At 47.1% G+C, this 18,532-nt stretch overlaps 1 protein-coding gene across 1 annotated transcript in view; it reads left to right on the top strand.

The window, feature by feature from the left end:
- Positions 1-268: 268 nt before the first annotated feature.
- Mrnip (MRN complex interacting protein) overlaps positions 269-18,532 on the top strand; it is a 25,936-nt gene continuing 7,672 nt past the window's right edge. The window contains exons 1-3 of the mRNA XM_075992787.1: positions 269-371; positions 2,673-2,732; positions 10,433-10,521. Coding sequence (XP_075848902.1) covers positions 306-371; positions 2,673-2,732; positions 10,433-10,521 — 215 coding nt within the window. The 5' untranslated portion in view covers positions 269-305. The remainder of the gene's footprint in view (positions 372-2,672; positions 2,733-10,432; positions 10,522-18,532) is intronic.

The following is an 18,532-nucleotide window of genomic DNA, read 5'->3' as shown; positions in this document are numbered from 1 at the left end:
GACAGAAAACAACCGTCACTGCTCGAAATCAGAGGGCCAAGGTGAAAGATTGGAGACGTCCAAACACAGGAACAACGGTTCCTTTTTGAGGCTTGCTGGAGGCCCCAGTGACCATCGAGATGGGGGAGCGCTAGAGCGGCCCAAGAGAGTGTAAGGGCGGGGCCAACGCGGTCTGAGAGGGACTGCGAGACGCGCTGGAGCATGCGAGGTGGTGCTGCGGCTAGAGGGGCCGGAACCGTCATAGGGTGGGCGGGGCCTGGGCGGGCACGCGGAGTGTGAACGCACGGCGGGAGACTGAGGCCTGGATGGCGCCCTCTCAGCAGTCTCGGGTCCTGCGGTGCTGCAGCTGCCACCTCTTTCAGGCGCATCAGGTGGGGTGGGCGCCTGCCTCCCCCTTTTTCTTCGCAGGATGGTGGGCGAGACGTGGCGGGCTGCTTCCCGTATGGCCTTGGGAAGTGACAGTGAGGCTGAGGGCTGTGCTTCTTCGCCGTCATTTTACAAAGTGTCTTTGGCCATTTTGTTTGTTTGTTTTTCTTGTTGTTGCTAAGGGTTCTACACCGGACTGTGGGCGCGCTATCGCCCAGCCCCTTGTGTATCGTTTTTATTTTTGCGTGGTCGTTGTAGAAACCACAGTAATGGTTTCTGCTGAGGCGGCTTCTAGTGGATCCTAGCAGTGGTCGGTCACGAACCCGGGTTGAGGAGGAACTTCCTTTATGTAGCCTCTCAGACTCATGGCTCTTCCCGGTTTAATTACAGTGAGTGGACAGTTGAAACTCTAGACTTGGGATGCTGTTCCTTAGGTGGGGTGTTTGTCTAGCATTCACACTGCCTAAGAGCCTCTTCCTGTAGGTGTGCCAATGCACGCCCCTGGAGTAGGAGGCTTTAGCGAGTTTGAGGCCAACTAGGAATTCTAGAGATCCTATCTCAAAACAAACCTGGATACTATATTAGAAGTATGGGCCGGGCGGTGGTGGCGCACGCCTTTAATCCCCGCACTCGGGAGGCAGAGGCAGGCGGATCTTTGTGAGTTCTAGGCCAGCCTGGTCTACAAGAGCTAGTTCCAGGACAGGAACCAAAAGCTATGGAGAAACCCTGTCCCAAAAGAAAAAAAAAAGCTAGTGCCAGGACAAGCTCCAAAGCTACAGAGAAACCCTGTCTCGAAAAACTAAAAAAAAAAAAAAAGAAGAAGAAGTTTGGATACCCATTTAACATGGGTGTGTCTGGGTGTAGCTTGGTGCCTCTGTCTGCAGTTTCATCTGGGGGGGAATAGTCACCCCTCTGCTCATTGGAGCCTGCACCACTGATACCTAGTTAAACACAACTGTGGTTGGTATTTCTTTGAAACGTTTTGTTTTGTACCTCTAGCTGCCTTGCTTGGCCTTCTTAGGCAAGTTCTCTACTCCTAAGCTAAATGTCCAGTCCCAATCATAGTCTTGCTGATAGTGGTTTTGTTGTTGGAGAGGGATTGGTTTGGTTTTGAAGGTGTTTTAAAAGCATAATTTCAGTATTTACCTTAGATAGACCCACAATTCCTAATCCCCCTGCCTCAGCCTCCCAGGTACTTAAATTACACGTCTATGACTCCATGCCATGCCAGTCACAGCAGCCTTATGAGTCAGCTCAGATCTCTTTGTATTGTTAAGCATAACATTTCTTGATATTTCACCAAGCAACTCTGGTATTTTTATTAAAAAAAAAAAAAGATTTATTGCCTGGCGATAATCTCAGCACCCGGGAGGCAGAGGCAGGGGCAGAGATCTCAATTCAAGGCCAGCCTAGTCTACAAAGCGAGTTCCAGGACAGCCAGGGGTACACAAAGAAACCCTGTCTTGAAAAACCAAAAATAAAAAAGAATTTCTATTTTATGTGTATGAATGTTTGCCTACATGTATGTATGTCTGCACCACGTGCAACCTGGTACCCACAGAAGCCAGAAGAGGATGTTAGATCTGGAGTTGGAGTTACAGACAGGTGTGAGCTGCCACATGGGTACTAGGAACTGAACTTGGATCCCTTTGGAAGAGTAGCCAGTTCTCTTAACCACTGAGCCATATCTCTAGCCCTGTTATGGAATTTTTTTTCCTTGTTGGAGATTAATTCCAGAGCTCTGATCTTGCTAGCTGCCACTGAGCACTGGAGAGAGAGAGAATGTGTGTGTGTGTGTGTGTGTGTGTGTATTGCATATTTGTGTGCAGGTGCACACATGAAGGCCAGAAGGAAACATTAGTTCTGCTATGTCATTCCTCCTTATTTCTCTGATACAGGGTCTCTTACTGAACCTGGAGCTAGGCTGGCAGCTGGCAATCCCCACTGGTCCTGTTTCCACCCTCAGCAGTCCTGGGAATACAGGCTCATGTGGCTATATCCAGTTTTTCACATGGGTGCTGAGATCTGACCTTAGGTCCTCATGTTTGTACAACAAGTTCTTTTTGCCCACTGAAACATCTCTCTAGCCCCCTCTGTTTCTTTTTTTTTTCTCTTTCTCCCTCCCTCCCTTCTTTTTTGGACCCTAAGGTGAAAAATCTAACTGGGTTTTGCTTCATACAAATGACCAATTTTCCCAGGACCCACCTATTAAATAGTACATCCCCACCCCTCACCTAAAATACTACCTTCAGGGCTGGTGGTACAGCTAAGTTGTGTGAGCTCTAATTTCTAAAATTTCCTCGTAGGTGAAAAAGAGTCTCAAATGGACATGCAAGGCTTGTGGAGAGAAGCAGTCCTTTGTGCGGGTGAGTTCTGACCAGCCTCGCTCTGCACAGCCAGCATCCCTTTCTCTCACAGTTCAGCCCAGAGAGGAGAGCGGCTGCACCCTGCGCTCCTTCTTCCTGGAACTGCAGGGGTGGAGCAGTGACTAGATAGCCTCTGTCCTTCACTTGGTTGTTCAGCAAGTGTCCCTTGAGTACCTTCTGAGTGCCAGGCCAGGGAGACAATAGGAAGTAGGAACGTTGCCAGTGTTGCGCTCACAGATGTGCTTGCGTAGAAGGAGAAATAAATAATTCACATGTGCACACACACGTACATCCATAATTTAAATCTAGATGAACATCTTGAAAACACAAAGGGCAGGTAATGGAACAGGAGTACCTGGAGAGATTTGTCAGTGGTCAAGAATGCTTGCTGCTCTTGGAGAGGACCAAAGTTTGTTTCCCAGGACGCATATTGGGCAGCTCATTGTTGGGCCTAAGTGTGCATGTGGGTGTTGTCCTAAGGGGCTGGGCTTATTCCTACATCCGTGGGAGCAAAAGCTTGGTTTGTCAATTTACTGATGGGCTCTCAATGCCCAGTGCACTGTCCTGTCCACAGTGAGTGCTCAACATAAGCGTCTATTGGATGAGTAGATAGACAGCCAGTCCCACAATGACGAGCACTTTGTCGTTTTCTTTGAGATTGACAACTCTGCAGTGAAGATTTCCATTTACTTGTTCTTCAGTTCTGGGGTTGAACCCTGGGCCTTGTGCATGCCAGACAAGCACCCTGCCACCAAGCTGTACCCCTGTACCTGCAGTGAACTGCCTCTTTGTTCACTTGACCAACTGTGTACTATTTCCTTAGGACACAGTCCTAAATGTGCACTGCTGTTTTTTTTTTTAATTTTTTATTGAGAAAAAGAAAAAAAAAAGTTTCCGCCTCCTCCCAGCCTCCCATTTCCCTCCCCCTCCTCCCACCCTTCTCCTACTCCCCCCACTCCTCTCCCCCTCCCTCTCCAGTCCAAAGAGCAGTCAGGGTTCCCTGCCCTGTGGAAAGTCCAAGGTCCTCCCCCCTCCGTCCATGTCTAGGAAGGTGAACATCCAGACTGGCTAGGCTCCCACAAAGCCAGAACATGAAGTAGGATCAAAACCCCGTGTCATTGTCCTTGGCTTCTTATCAGCCCTCATTGTTCGCCATGTTCAGAGAGTCCGGTTTTATACCATGCTTTTTCAGTCACAGTCCAGCTGGCCTTGGTGAGCTCCCAATAGATCAGCCCCACTGTCTCAGTGGGTGGGTGCACCCCTCGTGGTTCTGACTTCCTTGCTCATGTTCTCCCTCCTTCTGCTCCTCACTGGGACCTTGGGAGCTCAGTCTGGTGCTCCAGTGTGGGTCTCTGTCTCTATCTCCATCCATCACCAGATGAAGGTTCTATGGTGATATGCAAGATATTCGTCAGTATTGCTATAGGATAGGGTCATTTCAGGTTTCCTATCCTCAGCTGCCCAAGGAACTAACTGGGGACATCGCCTTGGGCTCCTGGGAGCCACTCTAGGTTCAAGTCTCTAGCCAACCCTAAGGTGGCTCCCTTAACTAAGATTTGTGCTTCCCTGCTCCCCTATCCAACCTTCCTTTATCCGAATCATCCTGTTTCCCCAAGTTCCCCCCATCCTCCCCTTCTCACTTTTCTGTGCACTGCTGTTTTAACGGTTATCTTTCCAGGGAGGCTCATTTAGGTGAAGTAACAGGCAGAAACACTTTGAGCGCTGAGGGTGTAAATCACTTGGTAAGAGTGCTAGTCTAGCACGCATGAGACCTTGGGCTTGATATCCAGCGAGTTGTAAAAGTGGATGTGGTGGTGTGCACACTTGTAATCTCAGCACTTGAAAGATAAAGACAGGAGGGTCAAGGGGCTGGAGAGGTGGCTCTGCAGTTGAGAGCACTCGCTGCTCTTAGAACCTGGGCTTGATTCCCAGCACCCACATGGTGGATCACAACCATCCATAACTGCAGTCCCAGGAGATCCAATGCCTTCTGACCTCCAAGAGCACTAGACAGGCAAGTGGTGCATAGTTACAAATGCAGGCAAAACACTGACACATAAATAAGATGAATTGTGGCAGGTTTCTTTTGAGCCACCATCCTGCTCCCTAATCATGACATGGAGACTTATTAGTTAGGAATGCTTGACTTCATGCTTGTCCCACTAGCTCTTATAACTTAACCTGTTTCTCTTCATCTGTGTTTGCCTTGGGACTTTTTACCTTTCTTTCCTTCTGCACTTCCTACTCCGCGTCAGATGATTGGTCCCAGGCATCTCTTCTCCCTTGTTCTCTTCTCTTGTTCTTTCTCAAGCATAGATTTATCCTCCTATTTATCCTGTCTGCCCACCAGCCCCACCTATCCCTCCACTGCCTAGCTATTTATTGACCTTTCAGCCTTTATTAGACCAGTCAGGCACCTTAGGCAGGAAAGGTAGAACAACAAACATCTTCACATTGTTAAACAAGTGGAGGAGAAACAAATGTAACACACCTTTACATAGTTAAAATAATGTTCCACAACAATGAATAATTTAATTTTAGAAAAAAAAAGTTCAAGATCATCCCCAACTACATAGAATTTTCCGGGCTACATGAGACTTTGTCTTAATAAAAGGGAAGAAAAGCTGGGTGGCCTCTAATCCCAGCATTTGGGAAGTAGAGGCAGGTGGACCTTTTGAGTTTGAGGCTAGCCTGGTTTACTGAGTGAGTTCCAGGACTACACAGAGAAACCCTGTCTTGAAGCACCAAACAAACAAAAGGAATGTGCTAACAGTGATAGGTGTCAAGAAAAATAGACAGAATTTGGCCCTGAAAATCTACTAAAGCAGAATTGTGAGTTCAAGACCATCTGTTGATGCTCACTGTTATTTAAAAAAGGGGGGGGGGGCTGGCATCATTCTGTTCCCTGCCTCTCCCCATCTTTTGGGGTTTCTTTAGGCCTTTCCTGTTTGTTCCCTTCAGCACATAGGATCATATCCTTCAGAGGATCCACACAACCACACACCCTCAGCCTCCAAGGCTAGTCAGTCCAATCAAGGAGTCCTGGGAGAAGCAAGACGATTTACATGATCCCATTTCTGGGCCAGTCAGCTAAGATTGAACTCCCGAGATAGGGGCTTAAGTTCTCCAAGAAGGCAGGCTTTACCTGTAGTGCAGGTGCACTGGTGCTTGCTTAGGGTCGCCAAACGACTTAGCAAGTCATTTTTGTCCTCTCAAGAAGGGACAGAAGATGTTCTGTTATTCCCTTAAGGCTACCTGCAGCTACTTTTAGCCAAAGGGGCAAGGGCATTGAAGAAGTCTCAGGAGACTTCTATGGCCAGGCTCCAAAGTAGCTGACATTGCAGTAGAAAGAGCTACTGTTGTTCTCACACACCAGAGACAGACTAGAGAGTGAGGTCTGGTTTTGTGTCTCCGTAGAGGATGCACCTTGATATACAGGGGAGCTCTTAACCCAGATGCAGATTATCAACGGTTTTTAACCCTGCCTACCCCTGCACCCAGCTCCTCTCTACCAATCCTCACTTGAACACGCTGCATACAGAACAACACTTCCTACTAGACCACGACTGCTGTGGCCAGTCAGTGACCTCCATGTTGCTAAACATAGGTTAGTTCACGGTCCTCACGTGACAACTTATTAGCAGCATTTGTCGTGGGTTGTAGCTTCCACCTCCTTAAAACATTTCCTCTTGGCCTTGCAGTTTGTCTGCTGCTGGCTTCCTGGCTGTGGTTTCAGTCTGCCTGCTGGTTTCCCCATCTCCCCAATTTCTCAACACTGAAGTACACTGGACTACAAGCTTTCCACCTGGCTGCACTCCCTTGGGGAGAGATTGCTGACTAGGGGCTAAGATCCAGCTCAGTAGGGAGTTGAGATACCCTGCAGCTCCTGAGCACTGCCCCACTCACCTCCTGAGCTTGGATTCACTCCCTAGCACCTCAAATTTGAAAAATGGGAACTCTGCCCTCCTGAACCTGCTGTCTCCACTATCATCCCCAACTCTTTTTTTTTTTTTAAGATTTATTTATTGTGTATACAACATTCTGCCTCCATGTATGCCCAAACGCCAGAAGAGGGCACCAGATCTCATTACAGATGGTTGTGAGCCACCATGTGGTTGCTGGGAATTGAACTCACGACCTCTGGTAGAGCAGTTAGTGCTCTTAGCCACTGAGCCATCTCTCCAGCTCCTCATCCCCAACTCTTCAGTGTCAGGTTTCTCTTTCTTGTTTGGACTAAAAGCCTTGCCATCTTCCTTGGCCCCTGTTTTTCTTTTATACTCTTCATCAGCAGGTTTTGTCAGCCTTGCCTTCAAATGAGGTCCCGAGTGGCCTCAGCTAACCACAGCGCCTGAGCTGGCCTCTTTCTTGCCCTGCTGTTGGCAGTAGCTTCCTAACTCACCATCTGTTTCTGTCATCAGGTCTCTTCCCAGCACTGCAAACAAAGGGATCCCCTGAAAACATTGTGTTAAACAGGGCACGGTGGGCACAGCTGCACCCCAACACTCAGAGGAAACGAGAAGGTTAAGAATTCAAGGTCAGTCAGTCCACCGTCTTTAATCCCTGCAGTCAGGAGGCAGCATTCTGTGAGTTCGAGGCCAGGTGGTCTACAGATAGATGAGTTCCAGGAGAGGCTCCAAAGCTACCCAGAGAGGGGAAAAAAGGGAAAGAAAAGCTCAGGAATTCAAGGTCGCCCTCAGCAGGAAGGAGGTCCGAGCCTGCCTGGAAGACTTGAGTCTGTTTTTAAAAAGAAGAAACAAAGAAAAGGTGCTGAGTTGTGCGCTGCTCTGCTAAGAGCCCCAGGCAGCCTACGTTCCTCTCTTGTGAGGGGCAGACTGAAAGTGTGTAGTCTCTGATTCAAATGGCAGGGTAAGAACTGCTACAGGCAGAAACTTTTATGGTTTTTATTTCCTGGGGGAAGAGATTGCTGGAATATGAAGCCAGGGTTTGCACATGCTACACACATGTTTCACCTCTGAACTAGGCATTCAGCCTCAAGCCTTCTCTTTAAGTTAATGTCCTTTCTTCCCAAGGCAACAATTCAAACCACTAGCATGAATTTTTCTGTTGACCCTTACATTGTAGAGTGCCAGTTTGAAACACAAATAAGAACGCTTAGTGCACATCATCAGAATTACACAATTCATCGTTCCCAGCTCATCTGTGCCTGGACAGGCGGAACACATTAAACTCAGCTATCTGGGTTTTTTAGTTTGGTTTTGTTTGAGACAGTCTTGCTATGTAGTCCACGCTCCCTTCATCCGGGCTACCCTGAGACCTTCAGCAGTTCTCCTGCCTCTACCTTCTGCATGGTAGTGTTAAAATCATGGCTGCAATGCCCTGCTTTGCTCTCAGCTGCTTTTACCTCCCTCTTTGCTTCCTGGTCCGGCTGGAAGGCCTGGCTTCCCTGGGCTACAGCGCCACCCACCTTGCAGTATGAACGTCATATACAGAGTGTACTTGGTCCCAGTCAACTCCCACACACCAAGAATCACAGGAATTCTATGGCCAGCATGCATTGATAACTCCATCTGCAGATATGGTGGCGGGGACCAGTGGGCACTTAGCACATATCTCTTCTGCTCACAGACATGATCCCTTGTCCTGTTGGGCTTCACCTGTAAACCACGAGTTCAGAGTTCAACACTCAAATCACAGCCACTCCCCAGTATCCATGGAGATGCTTCTATAGAGTGACATGTAACCTCTACATGTCCTGCAGCATGCTTTCTTGAGGGGTGAAGAATGGGATTATTACAGTGCCCAGGCGATCTTGTACTCCTGTGTTCAAGTGATCCTCCTGCCTCAGTTTCCCAAGTAACTGGGACATAAAGGCTCATGCCACTACCTCCCTTGTTTTGCTTTTATGGGCTTGGAGGAACACAGGGTCACTACATAGCTTTGGCTGTCTTAGAACTCACAGAGATCCAACTGCTTCTCCTTCCCAAATGCTGGGTTTAAAGTGTATGCCACCACTCCCAGCTCCTCCAGTGTACTTTAAATCACCTCTAGGTGAGTTGTAATAGCTTTTATAGTGTGCATGCTGTATATGGTGCTAGGCTACACTGTTTCGGGAATAATGACAGGAAAAAGGCCTATATATGTTCAGCATGGACAGACTTCTCCTGAGGTTTTTCCAACTGCAGCTACTTTATACCCCAATACAGGCTTTGGTAAGTAGAGGTTGTTTGCTTTTAAACCACTCCAGAGCCTGGCGGTGGTGGCACATGCCTTTAATCCCGGCACTCAGGAGGCAGAGACAGGTGAATCTCTTGAGTTCAAGGCCAACTTGGTCTCTGTTATGCCTGCATCATGCATCTCACCCGCCCACCAGAGACCATCAGGAGCTGGGGTTCACATGCAAAAGCAAAGAGCCTTTATTGCAAGATCGAGCTCGGGCTCTCCATCTGTCCATCACAGCTGCTGAATCAGGAGAGCATTGAGCTCAGCTGGCAGAGGATGTGGGAGTAGGGGAATTCCGGATTCAGATGGGGATTGAACTCCTGATTGGGCAAGAGTGGGGCAACAGAAGTCTTGTCAAACGGATTGGTACTGGCATCGATGCAAGGAAATTGGCAACCTATATATAGGTTAGGTAAGCTTTTCTTAATGTTCTGGAGCATCTAGTACTTGTCTCAATTCTGATTGGTCCTCCACAGGGTACAGTGTGTGGTTTTTCCTGGTTGTTGTAAGGACGAGGCCTAGTCCCAGTATTAGTGTTGTTAGGCCTCTTCAGTCTACACAGTGAGTTACAAGACAGCCAGGGATACACAGAGAAACATGTTTTGAAAAACAAAAGAAAAAACTCTCCAGAAAGAGTGGTCAATCCTGCGCATTCTTTGAGAGTGTGTGCGCACTTTTTAGAGACAGGGTTTCACTGTGTAACAGCTTTGGCTATCCTGGAACTAGTTCTGTAGACCAGGCTGGCCTCTGCCACCCGAGTGTTGGGATTAGAGGCATGCTCCGCTACTGCCTGGCTGACCTTTGTATTCTTTTGTTGTTGTTGTTGTTGTTTTTCCAAGACAAGGTTTTTCTGTATAGTCCTGACTCTCCTGGAACTTACTTTGTAGACCAGGCTGGCCTCAAACTCACTGAGGTCCACCTGCCTCTGCCCCCCAAGTGCTGGGATTAAAGGTGTGCTCTACACCGCCTGGCACAACCTTTGTATTCTTAACACTGTCTCAAGCTTTACAAGTACTATTTTAAATTTATTTATTTATTAAAGATTTCTGCCTCCTCCCCGCCACTGCCTCCCATTTCCCTCCCCTTCCTCCGATCAAGTCCCCCTCCCTCATCAGCCCAAAGAGCAATCAGGGTTCCCTGACCTGTGGGAAGTCCAAGGACCACCCACCTCCATCCAGGTCTAGTAAGGTGAGCATCCCAACTTCCTAGGCTCCCACAAAGCCAGTACGTGCAGTAGGATCAAAAACCCATTGCCATTGTTCTTGAGTTCTCAGTAGTCCTTATTGTCCACTATGTTCAGCAAGTCCGGTTTTATCCCAGGCTTTTTCAGACCCAGGCCAGCTGGCCTTGGTGAGTTCCCGATAGAACATCCCCATTATCTCAGTGTGTGGGTGCACCCCTCGCAGTCCTGAGTTCCTTGCTCGTGCTCTCTCTCCTTCTGCTCTACAGGTACTATTTTAAATGTTTCTCACCATTCTCCTAACACTTTTAAAATGTGTATTGGTGTTTTTTCCTCTCAGGCTTATGGTGAAGGCTCTGGTGCTGACTGTAGACGCCATGTCCAAAAGCTAAATCTGCTGCAGGGACAAGTGTCAGAGCTGTCACTCAGGTACAGTGTTTTGAAAGGAGTGGTAATTTTATCTTGTTTCCATCTTGATGAGAGGGTGGGCGTTTACCTTGGATAAATCCCTTACAAGTCTGTGTGCCACTGCACAGTTGGTTACACACCCTGAGCAGTCCTCTCTATGAAAATAACTAAGAGTCCAGGTGGTAGTCACTTTAATCCCAGCACTCAGGAGGCAGAGGCAGGCAGATTTCTGTGAGTTCAAGGCCAGGCCAGCCTGGTCTACAAAGTGAGTTCCAGGACAGTCAGGACTACACAGAAAAACCTTGTCTTGAAGTCCAAGATTCTCCTGCCTCTACCTCTCGAGTGCTGGGATTAAAGGCATGCACCACCACCACCAACCAAATTTTTTACTGGCTATAGAAATTTTGAATTTTTGTTTATTATTATTGTGTCTGTATGGATGTGCAAGCTAGAGGACAGCTTTGTGACGCTGGTTCTCTCTGCCTCCCTGGGAGTTCTAAGGGTCACTCACTCAGGTCACCCTGCTCGTGGCAGTGCCCTTACCTGCCGAGCCTTCTCTCCAGCCCCTGACTGTGATAGTGTAAATGCAAGCCTAGCTGGCAAGAAAATAGGGAGCCAAGTGAAAGTCAAAATCCACAGAAGCACCTGAACCGCAGAGGGCTGGAGCTGTAATCTGGAGTTGACATATGGATATCTGAGGGGCACGAGAAACACTGGACAGAACAGAAGGCTGAACTGTGGGATTCAGCAGGGGACTGTCCTGCTTGTATTTCAAGATGGAGTCTCACCATGTGGTCCTCTGTGCAGGTGCAATGCCTTTCCTTACTTTATTGAAACTGGCCTCAAACTCTAGCTCCTTCCTCTGCCTCCAGACACTGAGATGACAGAGGTGTGCCACCACACCTGGGTCTGAGGATCTCCATAAACAGTTGAGTCCCCAGAGACTTAGCCCTATTACACAAGTGAGCTACAAGGACACCTGCTGTGAAACAGGGTGCTTGCCTGTGTTGACCTTGGCAGTGGCCGAAGAAATCCATCCCCGCCTGGCAATGGTGGCGCACGCCTTTAATCCCAGCACTCAGGAGGCAGAGGCAGGCGGATCTCTGTGAGTTCGAGACCAGCCTGGTCTACAGAGCGAGTTCCAGGACAGGCTCCAAAGCTACAGAGAAACCCTGTCTCGAAAAACCAAAAAAAAAAAAAAAAAAGAAATCCATCCCCAAGACTTTGACACACAGGGAAGCCTTCTTTCAGGCTTCACCCTTTCTTCTCACCCTGAAAAGCCTCATTCCTAGAGTTTATTTTCCCATTATCTCAGGCAGTGGAGGTCAGTGCAGCTTTTCTCTGGAGAGCTTATCTTCAGCCTGGGTCTTTGAGAACTCCCACAGACAAAAGAGATCAAGGACTGGCTATGCAGACTTTAAAATTGATAAGCGTGCCCAAGGAAGCTTGTGAGCATGAGCAGTGGCCAGAGAAATCAGACCCACACACTCTTAAGAATATGTGTTATGAAAAAAAAATAAAATAAAAAAATAAAAAAAAGAATATGTGTTATGCTGGGCAGTGGTGGTGCACACCTTTAATTCCAGCACTTGGGAAGCAGAGGCAGGTGGATCCCTGTGAGTTAGAGACCAGCCTGGTCTATAAAGTGAGTTCTAGGACAGTCAGACCTGTTACACAAAGAAACCCTGTTTTGAAAAGCAAAGACAAACAACTGTGTGTGTGTGTGTGTGTGTGTGTGTGAGAGAGAGAGAGAGAGAGAGAGAGAGAGAGAGAGAGAGAGAGAGAGAGAGAGAGGAGAGGAGAGTATTACACGCTTACTGTGTTCAACCAAAAACAAACAAAAGGCAGGGAGGGCAGAGCTGATAATCTGAGAGATTTAGAAATAGTCAAGTGAAGGCTGGGTACAGTGTGTGTCCCTGTAATCCTAGCACTAACTAATGGGATGGAGGCCAGAGGATCATAAATTCAAGGTCATCCTTAACAATGTAGTGAAGCTGAGACCAGCCTGAACTACATGAGACCCTATCCCAAAATGAAGAAATCACCCAGATGGACAGGTATATGGATGAGTTCTGGAATGCTCACAAGGCACTGGAGCCTTTCTTCCCTTGGGGTTAGGATGTACCACCTTCCTGGCACACGCATGAGTTCTCATCGCCTCTCTGTGGGCCTCTCAGGAACTCTGGGTCCTGCCCTTTGGGTCTTTATGTAGATAGACAGAGTTGCTGATGAGCTGGCAGGCAGTCTAGCATGGCCTGTGAGCTCAGCATTCTTGGCTCTGGGCAGCATTCTTCCCTCCAGAGCGTGGGGACATGACCCTTCTAGAATGAAGAGGCTGTGGCACCCTTCTCATGGACAAGGGTAGGAAAAAGAATTTATGGATAGTTCTAAGACAGAAAGGCAGGCCAACATTAGAGTTGCTGTGCCCACCTTGGGAAAGGAAAATAATGCTCTCAATTGTCTGGATGGAAATGGCGGTGGTCCTAGAAGCAGGAGACACAGCTCTGCTGGCTACAACCCTGAGTTCTTTCAGAGCTTCAGATGAGGCTAGGATTCGTTTTTGTTTATTTTATATTTCTTGAGACAGGGTCTGTTTACAGAGCCTTGGCTGCCCTGGAACTCACTGTGTAGACCAGGTTGGCCTCAAACTCAGAGATCCAGCTGCCTCTGCCTCCCAAGTGCTGGGATTAAAAGTGTGCACTACAACTCCTGAAGAAACTGGGATTCTTGACCTTACCACAGAAAGAGTCTCAGGACAAATCAGACAAACAAAAGTTTTGAGTTGGGTGGTGGTGGTGCATGCCTTTAATCCTAGTACTCAGGAGGCAGAAGCAGACAGGTCTCTGTGAGTTTGAGGCCAGCCTGGTCTGGTCTACAAGAGCTAGTTCCAAGACAGGCTTCAAAGTTACAGAGAAACCCTGTCTCAAAAAAACAACAACAACAAAAAATTGTTTTTGCCAGGCCTGGTGGTGAACGCCTTTCAATCCCAGCACTTAGGAGGCAGAGGCAGGTGTCCTTCAAGGACTAGGACAGCCAGGACTGTACAGTGAAACCCTGTCTGGGGAGAAAAAGAAAGTTTTAGTGATGGAAAGAAGGTCCAGCAGTTGGGAGTGCTGGCTGCTCTTCCAGAGGACCTAGGTTTTTTGGTTTGGTTTGATTTGGTTCAAGACAGGGTTTCTCTGTAGCCTGTCCTGGAACTAGCTCTTATAGACCAGGCTGGCCTCGAACTGATAGAGATCTGCCTACCTCTGCCTCCCGTGTGCTGGGATTAAAGGACCTAGGTTTAATTCTCAGCACTCACACAGTGGCTCCCAGCTGTCTCAAACTCACATAGTTCATCTTCCTTTGTCTCCAGGGTGCTGGGATTAAAGACGTGGGCCACCACATCCTTCAAAGTTCTTGTTTGAAATATCTCTATAAAAATGAATATTGTCTTTATGCAGACAGTATGTAGTGAATTTTGTTAGTTATCTCAAAATTCTCAGCTCTTGAGAAACTTCAGGCAGATTTGGGTGAGGAGCTCTTTTTTCTTCTCCCCATAATGTTCTCTGTATTTCTTTCTGTGTGAAACTGCATTTGGAAGTTTGGTGGTGTAGGTGGTGAAAGAATTTACAAAAGGGAAAAAAAAAAAACAGACAAAGAGAGAATTTACTGCAAAGCGCTGAAGTAGAGGACACGTTCCTGATGAGAGCTCCTGGGACTGAGGGGGCAGTTATGTGTGTGAGCTCTATGCAGGCCGACAGGCAGGTGTCTTCCGCCTTACCAAGTAGTGAATTTTAGAGTGGAAGAGGTTAGGCTCCGGGCATTCCTGTAAGACACTGTGAGTCACTAGGGATCAAGCTTCAAATGATCTTGAGTGCATTATTAAAAGTGAGAATTTTGCTTTTACTTTTGGCCTTTTGTGTTTACATTTCCTTCCTGACAGATGAGCAAGGAATTGAGGACAGGCTTCTGAACCTTGAGAGCTGAGTGGACCGGAGCTGCTCCTTAGCTTTGCTGATCCATCAGAGGGTCCCAAGATCTTATGATGTAGACTTTTGAAAGGCATTTGCAGAGGGGAGTAGCTGTTGCAAGGCTAGACTGTGACATCATTTGAGACCTGAGATCCTTTGTGGCAGGAGACAGGCATCACTGATGATAGAGCAATTGTTAATGTCCCTGAGACAATACCATCTGGAGTTTGATGGCCAAAAAAATTCTAGAAGGTTGAAATAAGGTTCAAACCACAAAGCAAAATGACAAATTTAAAAAGACAGTGGGGCCAAAATAGACTAAGTGCAGCCAGCCAAGTTACCTGGATGTCCTAGCCCAAGGGCTGATGAACCTCGGGAAAAGCAAATGTGATTTGGAACTGAAGGAGTCAGGAAAACACAGAGCGGAATAAGATGTCTGTGAGAGGGCAGACAAGGTGTTTCCGGAGGTGAGGTGCTCGCTTTGTGAGCCAGGTGACCGCAGTACCACACCTGGAGCTGTGTGAGGGAAGAGAGAACCAACTCCATGCAGTCGTGTGCTGGTTCCAGGTGTGCCACCCCCAACGTGCTCACTTTTTTTTAATTTTACAAAGAAATCCCACCTTACTAGAAAGGTAAGAAGGACCGACCATGGCCATGTTTATTCAAACCGTGGGAGACTGGCAGTGGAGAAGAACAAAGCCTGGCATGCAGGAAAAGCCCCACGCATTAGGAGAGATCAGGAAGACAAGAGCCTACTGGTCCTGGGCAGCAGAGAACTCGGGTTTTATTTTATTTTCCTGTAGGTCCTTAGGATGGAAAGACTCAAGATAGGAAACAGCTGCAGATAAACTTGTTTGGTTGATTGGTTTTGATTTTGATGGTTTTTACAATAATAGAAGAAACAGAAAGGTGGTTATTTATCCAGAGACAGACATTTTCATCCTGATGGGCAGATAGAACATCCTGAAAGGACTTATGGCCGTCAACAGAGGATCTGCCTTGTGGGGCACAGGAAGGGTGAAAAAAGCACCATGCAGACATCTTCTAGGAGGCTGGAAGATGGCTCTGCAGTCGGGAACTAGAGCTCCCCTGCAGAGGACCTGGGCTCCAGCCCCAGCACCCACGTCAGGTGGCTCACAACCACTTAGCATAACTCTAGCTCCAGGGGGTCCAGGTATCCACGGGCATCAGCTTTCACAGACACGAACCTTTCCCCAAACACGTCATTAAAAGTACAAATAAATCTTTAATAAGAAAATCTACCTGTCATTTGGGTAATTCCAAAATCAGGATCTGTGGCTCATGGCTTACTTACCAGAGTTGACCTTTGGGGTCCCTTTTAATTGGGCTAAATTGTCTCCCAGTGTTCTGTAGGTCTGTAGAAGCATCAGGTCTCCTGGCTGACCCAGTCAGGCTACGAGCTCTGGTCAGGAGACGGCAGAATTTCACTTTATAACATTGCTAGTTGTTTTACTTTTATTTACTTTTTGTTTTAATTTACTTTCCCTTTTGGCTTTTAAAACCAGGTAGGTGCCGGGCGGTGGTGGCGCACGCCTTTAATCCCAGCACTCGGGAGGCAGAGGCAGGTGGATCTCTGTGAGTTCGAGACCAGCCTGGTCTACAAGAGCTAGCTCCAGGACAGGCTCCAAAGCTACAGAGAAACCCTGTCTCGAAAAACAAAATAAATAAATACATACATACATACAAACCAGGTAGGTGCCAAAACTTAGCCCTTTATTTATTATTATCTTTTAAAATATTTTTGAGACAGGGTCTGAACTGCATAACCTGGCTGGCCTGGAACTCACTATGTAGCCCGGGCTGGCCTGAACTCACAGACCCACCTGTTTCTGCCTCCCGAGCTCTGGAATTAGAAGTGAGCTCTACCACTCCTAGCTATTTAAAACAAAGAAAAAACTGAAAGTCAGATCTCCTTAGGGACTCGAGGAGCCCTGTGTCCATTCTCATGTCTCCCCTTTCCATGTTATCTCTTGGGAAGCTGGAGGGTCTTGTTGGCATGTGGCTTTCCCTGAGGCACAAAGGTACATTTTGCTGTCCCTTGGCTCTCCTCCTTAACGAATATATACCGGTTAGAGTCACACCTCAGGCGTCTCCATGACTTCTGTGATCAAGAAGACAGGTGATTTTCTGGCCATATAGGGCTGCCTTAAGGGGTAGTTCTGACATTCCTGGGGTCCTGGCTGGCCTTAGAGAGGGAGCCACCAACAGAGCCTGTCCTTTGTGACTATTTCGTCCTCCTTGGCTCAGGCCTCCACGCTTTGGTTGTTGAACACCCAGGACAGTGTTGTCGATCTTGAAGAAGAAGGAATGGGCTTTAACTTGTGTAACATTTAGTTAAAGCTTAGAGAAAAGAAAAACAAGTTTTAAAATAAAATTTGAGCTGGGTGGTGGTGGTGCACACATTTAATCCTAGCACCCAGGATCTCTGTGGGTTAAGGCCAGCCTACATAAGTCTACAGAGTGTGTTTTCAGTACACCCAGGGCTACACAGTGAAACCCTGTCTCAAAAACAAAATAACAAATAAATAGCCAGATGGTGGTGGCGCACGCCTTTAATCCCAGCACTCGGGAGGCAGAGGCAGATAGATTTGAGTTTGAGGCCAGCCTGGTCCACAAGAGCTAGTTCCAGGACAGGCTCCAAAGCTACAAAGAAACCCTGTCTCTAAAAACCACAAAATAAATAAATAAAATTTGATTTTATTAACTTATTTTTAAGTAGTTAAAAGCCTGCCAAACTTGGACAGAAATGTAATTATTTTGACAAAACATAAAATCTGGGCTTATAAAATTAAAGGCGCTTTGCCACCAAGCCTGACTGTCTGAGTTCAATCCCTGGGACCCGCACTGTGGAACCAGAGAACAGACTCTGGGAGCTGTCAGCTGACCTCCACATGCATGCCCCTCTCCACAGGCAAAATGAATAATAGATGTAAGAAAGGCATAAAATATTTATTCCTTAGCCATTACCAAAAGCAGATTATTATCTTAATAGAATGTTTTTATTATTTTAAAGAGCCTAGATTTTAGCCTAGGTTGTAGTTTTATATCACTGCACTAAATTTTGATCTCAGCGATTTTAACCTTAAGTTGTTGTACATCTTAAACTGTTATCTGTTTGCACATCATTCTTGACTTGGGTAAGTCTTAGGCAAGCTTCACTGTCATTTGGTATGTAAAAAACAACTCATAAACATTTTTTTCTTGGTTGCACATAAGCCCAAGAATTACAGAATGTTACATTCCAGCAAGGGCCAGCCAAGATGACGAAAGTTCCACACTGAATGACCTTCAGTTAATGAAATGATCTTAGGAGAAAAGGCAGGAGGAGGCAGAACACACAGAGCCAAAGAAAAGATTTTTAAACGTTAACCCTGTGCAACAGTTGTAGGCTCAAAGTTCTCTTGAAGAACCGGGGAGAGCAAATAGTGGCTTTTGCTGTGGGTCCAGTGACATCAAGCTGGACCTAGCACCCTTGTCTTTTTGCAGAATTTCTTTTCCCTGGTAATGAAGGACCTGTGAACCTGTAGCCCTGAGAATCAGGCCTTCCTTGGGATTTCTTTTCTTTTCTTTTCTTTTCTTTTTTTTTAAACTTTTTAAATTGATATATATTGAGCTCTGCATTCTTCTCTTCTCCCCTTCCTGCTTCTTCCCTCCTCCCCACCTTCCTTGGGATTTAAGATGCTATTGTGTGGTCCTCAAGACTTTATTGTTGTCTCTTTATTTTTTAGTGGTCCCATTTTTTCTCCCAGAATGGTTGTCTTTTTCTTTAAAAACAAAAGAACATATTTTTTTATCATTTATTTTTGTGTGCATGGGTCCCGCTAAAGAATGGTGATACCACGGCCCACCTATCAAACAGGAAATAAGGTTTTCTTTAGCTTACATACACAGTACACGTGCGTGGGAGGTCAGGGGACAACTTGCATGAGCTGTTTCTCTCCTTCCACCGTGTGGGTCCTGGGGATCAAACACAGGCTGTCAGGTTTGGCACCAGGTGCCTGGCCCTCTGAGCCAGCTCACCAGCCTTGTACTCTTTTTAGCCAGAATTAAGACAACCT

This window comes from Microtus pennsylvanicus, chromosome 11 (assembly GCF_037038515.1).
Source record: "Microtus pennsylvanicus isolate mMicPen1 chromosome 11, mMicPen1.hap1, whole genome shotgun sequence".
NCBI classification, from domain to species: Eukaryota; Metazoa; Chordata; class Mammalia; order Rodentia; family Cricetidae; genus Microtus; species Microtus pennsylvanicus.
This window is presented reverse-complemented; position numbering and strand designations above follow the sequence as displayed.